The 17,574-nt window shown below is 39.8% G+C and overlaps 1 protein-coding gene across 13 annotated transcripts in view; it reads left to right on the forward strand.

Annotated features, from left to right (window-relative positions):
• r3hdm2 (R3H domain containing 2) overlaps window positions 1–17,574 on the forward strand; it is a 200,217-nt gene that overhangs the window by 124,453 nt on the left and 58,190 nt on the right. For 8 of the 13 annotated variants that reach the window (XM_016995229.2, XM_008115075.3, XM_062971105.1 and 5 more), the window contains 6 exons: window positions 2,946–3,086; window positions 5,381–5,489; window positions 7,445–7,540; window positions 9,402–9,433; window positions 9,536–9,589; window positions 16,160–16,395. In XM_016995229.2, the coding sequence (XP_016850718.1) occupies window positions 2,946–3,086; window positions 5,381–5,489; window positions 7,445–7,540; window positions 9,402–9,433; window positions 9,536–9,589; window positions 16,160–16,395 (668 nt within the window). The remainder of the gene's footprint in view (window positions 1–2,945; window positions 3,087–5,380; window positions 5,490–7,444; window positions 7,541–9,401; window positions 9,434–9,535; window positions 9,590–16,159; window positions 16,396–17,574) is intronic. The other 5 variants (XM_016995230.2, XM_062971108.1, XM_016995233.2 and 2 more) reach the window with 2 other exon arrangements.

Here is a 17,574-nt window from a genome sequence, read left to right on the forward strand (position 1 = left end):
GTCTTGGGGGAAGAACACAATAATATGGACAATATGCAGTTCCCCATGATTCCTTCTTAGTTCTTCCCTAATCACCTCTACTGTGTTTGCACATAGAATGCTATCATGTGGTTTCATTATGATGTTACTTATTGCCTTTAAAAAAAGAAATTGTGGCCAATGACATTACTTTTCAGGCATTCTAATGACAACAGTATTCATGTTGCTGGGAGGGCGTACCTTTCCCTTGAAGTCATTATTGATGGTTATTTGAAACAATGGGAGAGGATCAAATTGTTCTTTTTTAAAGCAGCATTACAAAGGAATAATTTAACGAGTTCCTTTTTTTGCCATGAAGTAACAACTAACAGCAATGTATTTTTTTAAAAAAGTAGTGATAACATCTTAGCACTGAAAATATTTCCAAATTCTGAGTATAGGAATGGAGGAAACAGAACCCTGCTGGACTTCTTTTTATTTTTAGAGGGGGGGGGGGAGGGGGAGAGAGAGAGAGAGAGAGATTACTCAGAGCTAAATTCCATTGAATTCAGTAGATTTTATTCTTATTTGAATCATTGCCTGGAACCCAAATTCATATTTTATAGCAGTGGTTCCCAAACTTATTTGGCCTACCGCCACCTTTCCAGAATAAAATATTACTCAGCGCCCCCTGGAAAGGAGGCATGGCTTAGAGGGGTGGGCGTGGTTCCTGCTCAAGAGGGTGGGGCTGATCTTCTCCCCAGTCCAAGATGCAGGGCTGGGAGGGGGAGGTGGGCTGGGCCACAAATGGGAGGCCAGGACTGGGATGGGCGGAGTTACGAGCTCTGAGGCAGGGCTGAGCTTCTATCCCTGTCCTGCAGCACCTGCCAGGACATGGGGGCGGGGCTAGAGGAGGGGGCGGGGCCTCTTCCCAAGTGCCTGCCAACGGGGCTGAACCTCTATACCCTGCCCCCGTGTTCTAACAAGCGCCTCAGGGGAGGTATACAGAGGCTCTTGGGAAGAGCCCCCGCCCCGCCCCTAGCCCTTTGGTCCTAAAAGGTCTCTTAGGAGAGGTACAGAGGCTCAACCCTGTCTTGGGCTCTTGGAAGGAGGCCCCGCCCCCTTCCCTAGCTCCGCCCTCTTTGTCCCAACAGGCGTCTCAGGAGAGGTATAGATTCTCAGCCCTGTCTCGGGCTCTTGGGAAGAAGCCATGCCACACTCCTCTAGCTCTGCCCTCTGTGTGTCCTAACAGGTGCCTCAGGTGCTCAGCCCTGTCTCCGGCACTTGGGAAGAGGCCCCTCCCCTCCTCTGGCCCCGCCCCTGTGTCCTAATAGGTGCCATCACTGCCCCCCTGGATTGCTCCAATGCACACCGAGGGGGCGGTAGCGTCCACTTTGAGAATCACTGTTTTATAGGATAATAATTTATAAATATTTTTAAATTACATTTTTATCTCGCTTCTTTTCCAAGGAGCTTAGGGTGGCTTACAAGGTTCTTCCACCCACCCTTATCTCCCATTTATCCTCACAACAACCATGTGTGGTAAGTTAGGATAACAGTGTGCGACTGGTACAAGGTCACCCCGTCAAATTCATAGTTTTCTCAAGATTTGACATGGGTCTTATGTATGCATCTTTTAGCACATAAACAGATATACATGAAGCAGCTGTTTGTATGGCTCCTTGGATTCATCCTAACAAAACATGTCTGAAACATAAGTGGTTAGTGTTGGTTTCACAGCTGCTAGAAAGATCGTAAATTTTCCCATTTACCTTTGAAGTACAATTCTTGCACTATTTTAAAAGACACGGAGCTGTCTGTTCTTTACAGTGAAGATACGTTAGAAGAACACAGTTGTTCTGCAGTCTGTTCTAAGCCATTTATAATAAATCTCACCAGCACATAAAATTGCAGGCTGCACAGTGATTGAGTTGGAGCAGTGTTGCTTATCCAGATTATGTTCAACTGTAACTCCTAGCATTCCTCACTTGTGGCTATGATGGCACATAACAATGGGACTTGACGTATACCAGAAGCCTAAAATAGGAAAAACTGTATATGTTTATTGTTTTAGAACATTCTTGAAACTTTAAGTTTTAAGACATTGTGGAAATTCAGAAAAATATTACTTGTACTGTTACTGGGAAACAAAATTGACTCATGCAGGTTTTATTCAGTTCTTACTGTTGTAATAAATATTGCTTGGTAAATTTAATCATCCAGTGGAGGCCCACTACATACTGTTGCCCATTTTTTTTTTAAGGAAATGTACTTTTTCATTGAAAAGGCACCCAGTTTGACCTGATCTTTGCCTGTTGACATTGACAAAGGCTTCTCTGATTTAAAAAAAAAAACACTCTATATTTTACTATGCAACCAAGGGAAAATGATTTCTGTGTTCATTTTGTTATTCTTTGAAAACATTCACTTTTTTGGGCATTTTGTTGTCTTGGTTTTTTAGTTACATTTATAGCTGTTTCACTGAAAACATGTTCGTTAGCAAAATGTCTAGTTTTAAGACTTTAAAAAGCTACTCAAGATCTGATAAAGAGGTGCCATGGGTATTTCTATTTTCTCGCATGCCATATGAACAGATGCTCCTTTCCCACTTTCCCATATAGTTTTGAACCCAGCAAATGGTTGTCCTTAAAAAAATACTGCGAGTTATTATGCCTTGCTGTAAGCAAACAGAGCGTGTTTGGGTCTCACTGCTACATTTTCCTTCATAGTAATCACAACTTGCTTTCAGTAGATTTCTGGGCTTGTTTGCTTTGATTTAGGATTATTGTAGAATAAATCAGTATGGTCTCTTCATTCCCTTTAATTATTTTCAAGACATGGCTTATTTATACTCAGGGTAATTTCACCCACACCTTCCCTCCAGCAAAAATTTAAGCCTGAGCTTTTGGTATGTCATATTTTTGATTTTTTTTAAAAAATCTTTTCTCTTCCTTCCCCGACCCTGCTTTGATCTTCGTGGCTGTCAGTAATCAGTTCAAGAAGTTTCCCCAAATGACCTCATACCATAGGATGCTTTTACACCGAGTTGCTGCCTACTTTGGCATGGACCACAACGTAGACCAAACTGGGAAAGCCGTCATTATCAACAAGACCAGTAACACCAGAATGTAAGGCAAGAATGGGTTTCGGTCAGTTTGGGGAGGACAGAATGGGAGAACTAATAAGAATTCTAGTTTTTACTGTGTAACACTTTGAAGAGTTCAAAGCTTTTTAAAGGTATTATTTTACCTGTATTACAGCAGCTGTGTACATTTAGCCAATGTTATTTTCTTTGAATGTGAAATCTGAGGAAATGTGGCTTGTCTTGAGGTGGGAATAGGGAAACATTGCTTTCCCATGTGTTTTTACTCTTCCTCCCACTGTTCTTTATTGTGTGCTATCCTGGTTAACACTTCTGGGGGATGAAGTTCAGAACATCAGGAAGGATAAAGTTTTCCCAGCCCTGCCTTTAGGCAGTTTGTATGATATGAATTAGGGTCCTCTTCATTTGCAGCTTACTTTCTTATGCTTCTTCTTTAAAAATAAGTTACGATCCTTTCAACTTCCCTCTTTCCTTTACATCCTGACCTTTCACTTCTTTAAAACGGGCTTCTTGAGACATCATTTGCTCCAACAAAGACAATATTCATGGAATTGATTCCTTGTTCTTCTTCTGTTCTCATTCCTTACCCTTCACCTCATTCTCAGGTTCTTCCCATGGGGATGGCTGGTAGTCAGGGGAGACAGCAAGAGTTACTGTCTAATGGATGGAGCTCATGTCTGACTAGTGAACACAATTATTATCACCATATTTATTTCTACCCTGCCTTTATCCCCATGGGGGATTCAGTGACATGACACAACTCAATAACTCTAAAAATATTGCAAATACAGAAGTAAAAAACAAACAAATATTTGTGTCATGAATACAAAATACAATTTAGATACAATACAAAATACTTGTACAAATAAGACTACATTTAAAACTAAATAAACTCCCCAGCACCCACGCACAACCTCCCCAGCTCTATGCCCCTTATTTTCCTCCAAAGGCCTGAGGTCAAATAAATAGTTTAAATTGTTTGTGAAAGGCAAGCAAGGATGAGTCCATCCTGATCCCTCTTGGGAGGGAGTTCTAAAGTCTGGGAGCAGCCACCGAAAAAGCCCTCTCCCTTGTGAACACAACCCCAAACCTTTACAGGCTTCTACCCTGGTTTCCTCCCGTGTTGGCTGGTCAGGAAAGGGAAGCTTGGGCTGTCCATATGTCCATGGTCCTTAGTTTTATATAGTGTATATTGGAGCTTTCTGGAGCATTTATTTTTTATTTACAGTATTTATACCCCAGCCTTCTTACCCCGAAGAGGACTCAAAGCAGCCTTACAATAGGCAGCAATTCAATGCCACATAAAACAGACATATAATAAAATAGTCATGTACATATAAATTAAAACATGTAAACATTAAAACCAGCTTTTTAAAAACCACATAATCCAAAATCATAGTTGGGGCCATTCCAGTCATAATTGCACATATCTTCACTTATTTCACTGCATTACTGTCCAAAGGCTTTGTCCCACTGCCGCGTTTTTAGTTTCTTTCTGAAGATCAGGAGGGAGAGAGTTGACCTGATTTCACTGGGAGGGAGTTCCATAGCTAAGGGGCCACCACTGAAAAGGCCCTGTCCCTCATCCCTACCAACCGCACCTTCGAAGGAGGTGGGACCTAGAACAGGGTCTCCCCAGAAGATCTTAACCTCTGAGATGGTTCATAGAGGAAGATATGTTCAGACAGATAAGCTGGGCATTGGTACCAATCAGATTTTGGTTTCTCTGTTGCTTTGTGAAACAGAGTAATTTGAAAGGTCTCCCACAGTCAAACTGAGACAGGATAGCAAACACCTAATCTTAGGTTGGTTCCCTCTGGGGAACAGGCTCCCTTATAAGAGAGGAAGGTCATTTTCTACCCATCAGCAACTGTATTGAGAGTTGCCCTTCAAGGCAGAGCATAACTTGGAAAATATGCTTTGGTTCTAACTTTAGATCATACCCGGGGGCTTCTAAAGCTGACCTGTTTTGACATTAAGATGATGTTTATTTTCTGGTGTCAGCATGGTGAACTGTAGCTTATCTTTATTCTGATACTTGCCAGGCAAAGCCTAAGATGTTTTTCGATGTTTTATCTGGATCAAGCCTGAATAGATAGAATTATTTTGGGGACATGGGTTAATACAGCATATCTCTTGTGGCTTTTTGTCTCTCCTCTGGGGCAGATTCTTGTACGCAGGGTCCAGTTCATGGGAAACTCTGACCTTTCCTTCCTAATGAATTGGGTTCAAGGATGGGTCCTTCTGGTGCAGCAGACTGTTCATTCTCAGCTTTTTATCACCCCAGCTGATGTAAGTTGATTTTCTTCTTCTCTGCAGCCCTGAACAGAGATTCTCTGAGCACATCAAAGATGAGAAGAGCTCTGAGTTTCCCCAGAGGTTTATCCTCAAGCGAGATGATGCCAGCATTGATCGGGATGATAATCAGGTGAGATAGACTCAAGTATAACTGTTTGTGTGGTCTTCAGCATGGCTGTAATGGTTCAGGTTCCTTGCCTACCTGTGCTTCTAAACACGCTTTCTCCTTTCTTTCCCCTTCCTCTTTTGAAAAGTGTCACACTGCAGTTTCTGCTTTCTCTTTCTTCTGTTTCCTTTTTTTCAAAGCTATCCACAGGGTTGTATTTGTGTGTATGTGTGATGTATCAGATGGACATATGTGGCCTCTTCAGATGTTTTTATTTAACTGTTAAGAGTGCTTACAAGGCTTTGAGCATGTGTGTACAGTGAGTTCTTGTGAATGATGTACTTAGGTGGAAATAATGGCAGAAATAGCATTTTCTTTACAAAAGATGAATATTATTGTTCTACTCTGCTTTTTTTGTGGAAGTGAGAATACTTTCCATGTTGTTTAAGATTAATAATGACTGATACACATCCACCCTGTTGATTACATTGCAGTAATTATCCAGGATGCTGATGAATCTATGGCTATTTACCTTCATGTATTGCAAGGGTTTGTTCAGAAATACTTCTCTTTTTCTTGGGGCCACAAAACCAGAGAGGTGTAGCTGTGTCTGTTATAGTGTTTCTTGTAGAGTAGTGGTGGTCCCAGACTAGTGCTGGTCTGTTAGATATTAGCTGCCAGTCCACATAGGGTTTCCAGGGCCAGGGGGTGGGGCGATTTTAGCCAATGGGCACAGATATTATACTGCTTCATGCCATGTTAGGGATTGCACATTGAATGAGAAGCATTACCTTGTATTAGCTTGGACAGAGATAGCTCTGTCCATCAAGTACTATCTGATTCTTTTTGTTGGACATTCTTGGATTTACCCTGGAATCTTCATCATGCAAGCTGAAGTTTATTCTTAACTTCTCTGTGTTTTAACTCTGTGTTTTTATTGTAATTACATTTTGTAAGCTTCCAGCCCAGAAAAAGAATGGTATACATAAATACAGTCATGAATGAACAGGTGGGTAGGTGGGTGGTGCTTCGTCCCCAAGAAATATCTCATACAAGTGGAGCTAATCCTTTTCTTAATTGATGACAGATTATCATCAGAAGAATAATATGGAAGGGAATACTTTTCAAAGGTTTTAGACTATAACTAATGTAAACCCTGACCATCGGCCATGATATTTGCATCTTATGAGAGAACAGTCTCTCTCAGTTTAGAGCTCTTCAGATTTTTTTAAAAAAAATTATCTTTCATAATTTTTCCAGCTATTTGTGCTGGCTGAAATATCAGGAAGGTTTAAAAAAAATTAATAGTGAGTAAGAGCCAATTTAAATTATTAAGCCTGAGAGTTAGGTAAACTTTTTGGCATTTTTGAGGTTGATTTTTTTCTGTTCTGCTGCTTTAGTGTGTGTGTGTGTGTGTGTGTCTGTCTGTCTGTCTGTCTGTCTGTCTGTCTGCCTCCTTCAGATTACCTGTTGACCTATAGAGACCCAATGAATTTCACAAGAGATACTCAGTGGTGGTTTTACCAGTTTCTAGAAAGTATATGAAAGTTGGCCTTTTCTACTTACAAGGAAAGTTAACATGCAACTTAAGGGATGAACAAGATGTTGTGCTGCAGTCACACTGGATATCTGATACTGTGTTCATTGTAATGCTAATAATTATGGTGTTATCACTTTTTGCTAAGATGTGTCAGACTGCTGTGTGCATGGCATGTTTCAAAATATTGGGAATTGGCTGTTTCCATCCTGCTGTGATCTTTGAAACATAAATTGTTTTCACTTATATTTTCCAGTGGCATGGTATGTGGTGGTTCTTTAATTAGCTCACCTAAAGCAAGTGATCAGGTTCATAATCCAGCAGGAATTCTGACAAATTGAGTTTCTTAAATGGGATATTCCTCTTGCATGGTAATTTATGTTGGCTGTGTTCATTGTTTTAGGAAGGTCTTAATTAAGCTCCATTCTGTATATCAATTTAGATCAGAATCCCACTGCAGGATGGACGGAGGAGCAAATCTATTGAAGAGCGAGAAGAAGAGTATCAAAGAGTTAGAGAACGCATATTTGCACGGGAGGTGAGTGTAGAAACTTCACAATGAAACACTGCTCCCAAATTGGGCTTTCTTTGTCCCTCATCCTGGTTATTAATGAGGTCTTGGGCGTGAAGTGAGAACTTCATTCCGTTAGTGAGAGAAGATTCCAGTCTCCCTTGCTCTATTGCTATCCAGATTTTTGGAACTTTAGTTCCAATACTTTCCCCAGACACTCATATTGGAAGTATTTCAAAACACCAAGGCACCAGGTTGGTTAATGGAGTCCATCATGGCATCCTGGCCTTCAGATGCTAATTGTGATTTTCATTCCTCTGAATAGAACTTGGGAGATGTCGGGTATTAATCTTTAAACCATTTTATTTTATTTTGCCACCTGGACCTCTAATTCATGTTGAGTACATACACATACCTCATGGATATCTTAGATAAGAGGGGAATAGTTTGTCCCAAGCGCTTCAAACTGAATTACGATTAATTAACTAACAGCCTAGCAAAGGGCGTGGAGGGGATTTGGAGGCATCTTCTATTGAATTGCATGCCTTGACCCACATGGAAATTGTACATATGCAATCAAGCTGGGTTTTTTTTAATGTTCATAGAAAGCTAGATAGATTAAATGTTTGCATGATAAACATTGTCACTGAAGTATTTCTCAGTCTTGGCAAAAACAGGAGAAGCCTTATTTTAAAGAGGTACCAATTTTGGCAGTACAGATTATATGATTCAGAAACAATTTCCCTTGAAATGACTTAAGTGCCATTGAGCTGGGATTTACATTGGTGCAGGGTTCATTGGGTTGTCCTGCTAGTTAATAAAGTAAGCCAGTGCATCAGTGGATCATTTCTATATAGCTGCTAGCAGCCACTGATTCCTGTGGATAATCTGCCACTTATTTCAGGGCAAGCAGGGAGCAAAACATGTTTTGTGTTTGTTTGATTTTCTTTAGATCAGTGGTTTTCAACCTTAGGGTCCCCAGGTGTTTTGGCCTACAACTCCAAGAAATTCCAACCAGTTTAAGAACTGTTAGGATTTCTGGGAGTTGAAGGCCAAAATATCTGAGGATCCACAGTTTGAGAACCACTGCTTTAGATGAATTTGTACCGTTGGAACATCTCATCGAAACCCCCTGCAATAAGATTGTAGTCCTTGAAAAGTTTGTTGCATTTTTATATAGAGCCAAACATCCAGTCATTTTTATATAGAACATGATGTTTACCAGTGTCCTATGATGGTCCTGTGACATCTAAGAGCACTTGACAGCTTCAGCCAAGGTGAGGTATTCCCATTGTAATACTTCAGTAATTAAGCCAACAGCAGCCAGAGTGGCTGCCAGCCTCCTACCAGTGCTGATCCCTTGTGACAGGAAAGCAGGAAAGTCAAAGGCCTCTAGGAAGTTTGTGTAAGAAGTTGATACAAAAAAGAAAGCACGCGAAAAATAAAAATAAGTAGTCAGAACTATCCAGATCAGATATGTATGCCATCTTAACTTTCTAGGGATAGTCTACAAAAGGATCCTTCTTGACTCTAATGATCAGAATATCTGGCATCAAGTACAAGATTTCTTCTCTTACTTGAATGCATGAAATTTTGCTGTTTGGAGGTATAGCTTGCATCTTCTTTCAAAAGTTATGTAAAACGTTGATTGCTCATATTTAAAAATAAAATAGTGGCTTGTTCTGTGTATATATCAAGTGCTTTATTTTCCTTGAAGAATTTGTATTTTATACCTCTAGTAACAGGAATATTATAGCATTGAATTCTTGATCTACTGTTTTCTATAGGATTTAGATAATCTTTGATTTCAACCTGCTGAGAGCTAGCGTCTTACATGATTTCTTCTTTTTGTTTCTATTTCCAATTCTGTGACTCTGTCTGTTGATAGTCGGGCCAGAACGGGTTCCTGAATGACAGCAGGTTAGTAAAGTGCATTGATGCTTTCTTCTGTTCTTCAGTCTTTTATAAGGGAGAGGATTCTGTAACTCCATAACCATGCTTTTCTTTGATGTTAACCAACAGACTCACCAAAGAAGGCTTTTCTTCTAGCTCTCACAAAAGGCGGCAGATCTTTAGGTACCTCTGTGTGATTTCTTGCATACATTTGTCTTGCAGACCAAGCTCGCACCATGCATGGCTGCTTGTGGAGTCCTTCAAGTTGTCATATCTTTTGCAACATCACTTTGTGTTTCTTTTCCCCACAATAAAATAAAAATTAAAACTTCTGCTTATTCAGGAGTATGCATTTATCATTCTTGGTCTCCATGAGCATTTAGTTGGGAAGTGAGATCCCTTGATTTCATTGCAGCTTACTATCAAGTGAGTGCATTAAGGAGTATACTCCATGGACGTTTGGGATGAGTATCTGATGCAAGAACTGGGGATTCTTAAAACATCACCCGTAGAAACTTCAGGAAATTATTGTTTTCCATCTCATTAAATATTTGGATTTCTCTTCTTATGAGATGGGTATCTAAAAGATGTGGCTAACTACAATTACAGATTCATATGCATTGAGCTTTCAAAGAAGTAGCTGTGTTAGTCTTTTGCACATAAAGTAAAAAGGGATCAAAAGAATTTATCAGCACCTTTAAGATTAACTGATTTATAATGTAGTATAACTTTGTGAATTTTAGTCCACTTCCACAGATGCAGTGACAGAGTAATATTAAAGCCCCTGGTTATTAAGCATACACATACAGTTTTTAGGAGTGGAACAGACTGTAATAGGACCCATAGAATTGCAAATTTTATTGCTCACTCTAAGTCTTCAAACAGCCGAGTGAGCCATTTTAATTTTCTTGGCATGCAGCATAGGATTTACAAATCTTTGTCTTCGAACAAGGAAATTATATAAGAAGACTGGAGAGAGACACAGTTGAAGTTAATGGTATTCATAAATTCTAATCTATTAGTAAAGGTATGAACAAAGATAATAGTTTAATTGTTCATTATGTATATTAACACACAAGTTTTCACAACTGCACATGAAACAAAAGGAATCTCCTTAGAGAAGGTTTTAACTCCCAAGAGACCTGACTTGTATTGTTTTTAAACATTAATACTAACTGATCACTCTCACAGTCTGGAAAATCTATATCCCAACTCCTTGGTAATTTAGAGTGAGGGTCAGGATTTGCATCTTTTTGAACCTATTACATTTTGTCTTGTTTCTATAGCTGTATGAATATTCTCAATAATATTTAGTATCACTTTGTATTGTATATGAAGGAGTGGATCAATATCTATGAAAGCTCATTCTGAAACTGCTACTAGATTTTGTTTTTTCTCCCTCTCTCTTTTTATAAATTTGTATTATGGTGATGACTTTTTGGGTCAATTAAAAAGTGACGTGTGCATATTTCTGAGTTCTCGAGATCTCTTCATTAAGCAATGAGAAGCCAGTGGGCTAGAGAAGGGAGAACCAACAAAAAAACAAAAGAAAAATGGATTTGAAAATGTAATGGAGAATTGAGGTCTGTGGACATGTAGGTGATTTCCTCTGCAGTGATGTCATGACATTAGTTTTTACCAGGAATAGTCCCCAAACACATTGGGAATTGGAGAGACAGAAAAGTTTGTTTCTCCATTTTTGGAAATGTTAAATCCTGCCGTAAACAAGAACTGACTGTACATAAAAAATGAAAATCACAGCATAAAGTAAGCAGCAACCATTGTATGCTGGTAGAACAGCTGAGGGAGCAGTCTTGTGTAAACAAGAATTTTCCACAAAAAGTGGCCCAGTAGCAGGGAGTAAGAAGTATATAATGGGTTCTTTTGGAGAAAAGAATCCATGATATGCCTCTTACTCCCTGCTAATATTGCAGATGGAAATATATTATGATGATTTCTGTGGTGAGTAGGTTTTTTAAAGACATAAATGTTGGTTATGTTGCCTTGTTCCCCTGTAGCATTTCAAAAGATCTGGATGTTCTCCTCTTAAAACCAAACAAAGGGAAATTCAGCTTTGGTTGCTCTGAATGACCTTTGATTGCTCTCCTTTTCAGGCTTACCTAGTGCTGGAAGCACAGGCTTACAACAGAACTTGTGCCTTGTGTTATATTTATTTTTGTATTGATGACATTTGTATGCTGCTCCAAAATGTAAAGTTCTCTGGATGGATTATAATAAAATATATAGAAGCTATTTGAGTACCAAGTAAGCTCTCAGACAGGTGTTGCCCAAATACAACAAAAGAAAGGTGACATTAACCCTCATTGGAGCACAGATTTTACACACAGGCTGTGTGGATTATTTAGAAGCCTTCTAGGAACAAAGTTGCTTCCTCCAGTCATTGAACAAACCACAGAGGTAATATCTTGGGATGGTACTCTGTCACTGGGCTGCCACACTGAAGAGGCCCTGATCATCTTGTTCACCCAGTTCATTTAATTTCATAGGAGCAATTAGATCAGAGATGATGAAGAAGATCTAAAGATATTGATAAATACATGTGGGAAAATGTAATCCAGTCCCAAGTCATTGAGACCTTGGAAGATTAAAACCCACACTTTAATTAGGCACAGAAATGAAACTTTAATTAGAAATGAATTTTAATTAGACATAGAAGCACAACTGACAAAACAGGGCATCCGAGTCAGGGAGCAAGTTCTCTATGGCTCAGACCAAGCTATACCTGTTAGAGTAAGCCCAGACTGTTCGTTTCAGTGGAGTTTGCATAGGCATCTAGTCTGCGGTACAGTATCTCATGGGTTACATCCATCCTCTCATTCTGCAGCCCTTAATGGCAGCCACCAGAATCTGCCTCTTGATGTGCCTGCTGTCTCTTGGCTCATAGCAAGGCCACCTCTGGCATAGATATTACTCTAATAAATTAAAGTTCAGTGCTAAATTAGTTCTTGTGGGAATCAAACCAAAGCAGGCGCCCAACACAAATCAGGAATTCCTCTGTGGGCATGGCAGCTCAGATTCAAGTGTTAGAATGTAATTAAGAACTTTATCACCAGGGGACACAGCACAGTGTTCAGCTTGAAGAATATAGCAGTTTTCCCCCTTCTGCATTTGCAGTTTTAGTTCACAGTGTATTCTTTTGTCAAGTGGGTGCTGTTGTAGGAGTTGGAGATTGCCTGGAATGTGAAGATGGTCTTAATTCCTGCTCAGGGACGAAGAATCTTGATTGGGTTTAAAGGACACAGTGCACATGGACATCTTCTGTGTGACCTTGTAGAAATGAATGGCTGTTATGTACAACCACTATTGCCCAGCTTAGGTTGCAGTAAAATGGGGTGTTGACTGTGGCATTTTGTTAAAACATTAAAATTGAAACTGAATTGAGGATAAAAGAAATTCTTGACACACACACACACACATAGCATAATTGTCTTTACAATTCTCAATCTAGCCAATTTTGCCAGCTTTTCACTAAATTTTAAGTACTGTACAATATTGTTTAGCCTCCTACATATAGGGGGAAGGTATGAAAAGAGAAACAGTGTGAAGTCGCCCGTAAGCTTCTCCGTTGGACTACAAGATAGTTATAGCTTCAGGGGAATGACTGAAAGGATTTTTGACCCCACTGTAATGTTTCTGTCATTTGTAAAAAAAAAAAAAATCCCGGCAACTTCCTTCCTATCCAGGATAAAGCCACAGGAGTTCCCAGTTTTTTTTTCTTTAGCTCTAGAGATGGCAGCATACCTTGTGGAGTAGAAATGTATGTCTATAAAACCTTCACAAGAGAACAGAGTGATAATTACTACTGTTAGTAGTTGTGTAACCAAATGCATGTGTCATCAGTCTGCCCCCATCATCCTTCAGCAGGGGCTTTCTCAACTGTCTGCAGTTTAGTTTGGCCATTTTTATACCTTACAAACAAAACCACACTATCCTGATCCTTCTAACTCTGTTTTACAATAGAAAATAGAGGAAACAAAATGTTAATCTCCAGTACGTGCTCTTTCAAACTTGGAAGACATGGATATGTTTTGATTTCTTTTAGAACTGAAACGCAGCCTCCTGCTCTGGCTGAATTTTTTTGTCCATATTTGGTGTTAAGCCACTTGGAGACATATTTAAGTGTGTGCCCTCATTGACTGAAATCCATTTTTTTATTTATTTATTTACTGTATTTATTTACAGTATTTATATTCCGCCCTTCTCACCCCAAAGGGGACTCAGGGCGGATTACAATGAACATATATATGGCAAACATTCAATCCCATCAGACAAACAACATACAGTATAGACACACACAGAGGCATTTAACATTTCCAACGTCACGATTCTGGTCACAGGGGGCGCAATTGCTTCAGTGTTCACTAGTGACTGTACTTCCTCATTCCTTTTCTGGCATGTTGCTGGCAGTTTTATGGTGTTGTAAATTAGTTAAATTAACCTCCCGCATAAAGTGTACCTAAATTTCCTACTTGACAGATGCAACTGTCTTTCGGGGTGCATAGGCAACACAGCAAGCCGGGCTATTTAATGGTTGGGGGCTTAACCCGACCCGGACTTCAAACTCATGACCTCTATATCAGTAGTGATTTATTGCAGCTAGTTACTAGCCAGCTGTGCCACAGCCCCCCCCCCCCCCCTCTGTTGCTGTAATTGAAAGCTTGGTTAAATTTGTAAACTTAAGCAAAGGCCATTTCATAAGTAGTTAGAAGAGTTGGGGCTGGTCTTGATGACCTGAAATGGTAAAATAGTTATTTATGGGGGGGGGGGGGAGTGGAAGAATGCTTTAAAAGGTCCAACACCTTTCAAATATCAGTTTTTCTTCAAGGACATTATTGGGAAAGAAAATTCTGGAGTTGAAAGCAAAACTGGGAACTAAGTATCTTGATTGTACCTAGGAGTTCTTCTGAAAAAAACGTATTTGAGAAATATCAGGTTTAAAAAGGAAAAGTATTTTGTTCCACTTGTACACTTCCTTCTTCTCACACATTTGGTGACATTTTGTATTTTATTTTTCTTAGTATACTAACCTACACCACATGTGGTATCTGAGCCAGTGGTACCTTCTTTCTTTACACATGCCATAGGATTTAGTTTTTAAGGACAATAAACTACTAATCCTTTTGGTGGTGTAGATTAGGCATGAGTCACAAAAGGCTTGTGGTGTCCCCACATATATTGCATTCTGAGCTTTTGTTTCTTCTGTACCACACTTAATGGTAGTATTAGACATTAATAACTGTCTTGGGCTTGGGAAGTTTCTTCCTAAAATAATTAGTATTTCTTACAGTTCTAAGGCCCAAAGTAATCGTAAAAGGGGTTTTTAAGAGACACTATTTATTGTTTCATTATACAAATTAACGGAAGTAGTTAAATTCTTATTAAAATTCTACAATGTGCTAGCCCATAGGACAAAAGACATGCAGGTAGAAAGATCACAATCCCTGTAACTCTTAGAGCAATTAATGCAGATCCAATCACTCTTCAAAATAACTTGTTCTGTATTATCAAGTTACAGTGGACTCTTGATGTCTCATTTGGTTTGGTTCTAGGACCCTTCATGGATACCAAAATCTGTCCAACTATATACAATAATATAGTAAAATGGTGTCCCTTATTTAAAATGGCAAAATCAATATTTGTCTTTTGGGTTTTTAAAAAATATTCTCATGCCTTGAATGGTTTAATTTGTAGATAAAGAGGACTGACTGTACAATGAAAACATATTTTAGCTATACATTTGTTACTGCAAAAGGAATTAATGACTTCCTAACATTCAACAGGTGGGATGAAATCAGTTATTGTGCATACATTAATATCCGTTATATAGTCACAGTAGAAATCATACCACGCATAGAAATAAAATAAATCAAATGAGCTTTCTGGTCCCTTCATTACTTATTTTTCCAAATGCTCTTCATGAGGCATTATTTGTTGAACCACATTCTTGGTGCCTTAGACATCACTTATCATCAATGGGTTTTTTTAACACTGTCTTTTGAAAATGACACATCCTCCCATCTTGTCCTGCTGAAATCTAGAACCAAATGTTTTAATTTCCCAGCATCTTTTCATAACAGCCAGATGGCTAGAGTGTGATATTTTCTAACTGCTGGCTTCACAGTGAGGTCTATCTATTCTCCTTGTCTCATAGTGGCGAAGATTACATCAATTTTGAGCTATTTTGAAGATGTTTCATGCAAGGAGCTGGATAGGTTCCCCATTGTGAGATAAAGGTCGGATATAGATTCAATAAATGAACAAGCTCCTATATAATTATGGGCTACTAAAGAGATGGTGGTAGTGATTACGGCACTTGGCTACAGCTTGCTTGGTCTCTTTACAGAATTAGCTGTCTTTGGTGTCAGATCACAAAGGGATACCCATTACCTCGATGTCAGGACATGTTTGCATTCTGAATGTCTTTTTCTGCCAGGTGCTTTTGCTTGGTGAGGCCAATTCACTGGTTGTTTCTGAAGAGCTTTGAATGCAGGCTACTCTACACATAAGGTAGCCTGTATTGCCAGAAGCAGCCTGTAGGACTCCCTTGCCTCCATGCTAGTGTGGAGTAGGAGCAACACTCATGTGCTCCCAGGTTGGCCCTTCTCAGTGTAGCTACTTGTGTTTGTTTGTCTGTTCTTCTAACATCAAACAATATGTTGCTTTCTTGAATGTGCAGATACGTTGCTTCTTTCTAGTCCCTGGAGGCATTAACCACAGTAATTTCTGATGCAGGGGTAACCGGGATGGGCTCAGCCGAGCTTCAGGCAGCCGCCAGAGCAGCACGGACAGCGATCTGAAGTCACTGGAGCCTCGACCGTGGAGCAGCACAGACTCAGATGGCTCCACCCGCAACATGCGCCCTCCTGTCACCAAAGCCAGCAGCTTCAGTGGCATTTCCATCTTGACGCGAGGAGACAGCATCGGTGGCATTGGCAAAGGAAGCAGTGCCAGCAGGACTATCAGGCCAGGTATCACTTTCCCCATTGCTGTCCTTGCTCAAGTAAAATGAGCAGGTATTGAAGGAGGGCATTGGTGAACCTGCCTTAGGAAGAGCAATCCAGGATTAAAGCTGGTTTTGTCCTTTAAGAAGTAGGTATTGATTTTTTGACATCAGTGAAGAAGTGCCACATGGCCATAAGTGCTGCAGAAACAATACTCCTTGAAGAAGAGAAGATCTGGAGCCACCCTGAGAAGGGGGTGTACCACCCATTGGGACTCAAAGTAGCAAGCTGTTAGTAGTGAAGTCTTGGCATTGGGAGAGCCAGCCTTCTTGGAATGCTGTCCTGCAAACAATCTTGTTCCAGGAATATTTTAGATGGCCCCTTCAAGATGCTGGACCTGAGTGTATATTAGTCTTACCTTACAAGTATTGTTTTCTGCATATCATTGATACTCGTGGCAGAATATTCATTGAGTTACACTAACTAGAAATGCACCAAACTGAATGAAACTGTGTTCATGTGTATCTCTGCTGTGAGAGCCAGCCTGGTATAGTGATTTGAGAATTGATCTCAGACACTGTATACCAAGGCTTAGTTTCTCTGTCATGGAAACTAACTAGGTATCCTTGGAAAAAGCTTGCTCAGCCTGAGAGGATGACAAGGGCAACCCTCTCTGATCAAATCTTGTCAAGAAAACCCTGTGATAGGTTTGCCTTAGGATCTCCATAAATTGGAAATTAGTTTACTTGAAAGCACACAAGAACAAATCTTTGTTGTCGCTCTGTGATGTCACTTTCTAGCTATCGTCTGGGGATGACCAGAAAATGCTTGTATAGTCGTTCCTCTTATAATCCATTTTGTCATAGCAGAGTTTGCAGGTGTGTTTAGTGTAGATAAGCAGTGGGAATTATGTGGTCCTCCTGATGTTATTTATGCACAGCTTTTAGCATTTATCTCTATTAGTTGTTATGGCTACAGCCGACAAAACATGGAGTCTAGCAACATCTAAAGGGCTACCCAAATCCCACCCCATGTATAGGCAGAGCTAAACTAGATTAACCGGTAGGTTTTACTCAGTATAGGTTAGTTTTCTATGATCCTGATGGCTGAACATTCAGATCTCTGCAGTGATACAGGGTTTATAGATAGAGTTCTCTAAATACCCTTATCTAACTTAGGTTGTTTGGCTTAAGTGTTACATTCAAA

The sequence above is a fragment of the Anolis carolinensis genome, chromosome 2, assembly GCF_035594765.1.
Source record: "Anolis carolinensis isolate JA03-04 chromosome 2, rAnoCar3.1.pri, whole genome shotgun sequence".
Taxonomy (NCBI): Eukaryota; Metazoa; Chordata; class Lepidosauria; order Squamata; family Dactyloidae; genus Anolis; species Anolis carolinensis.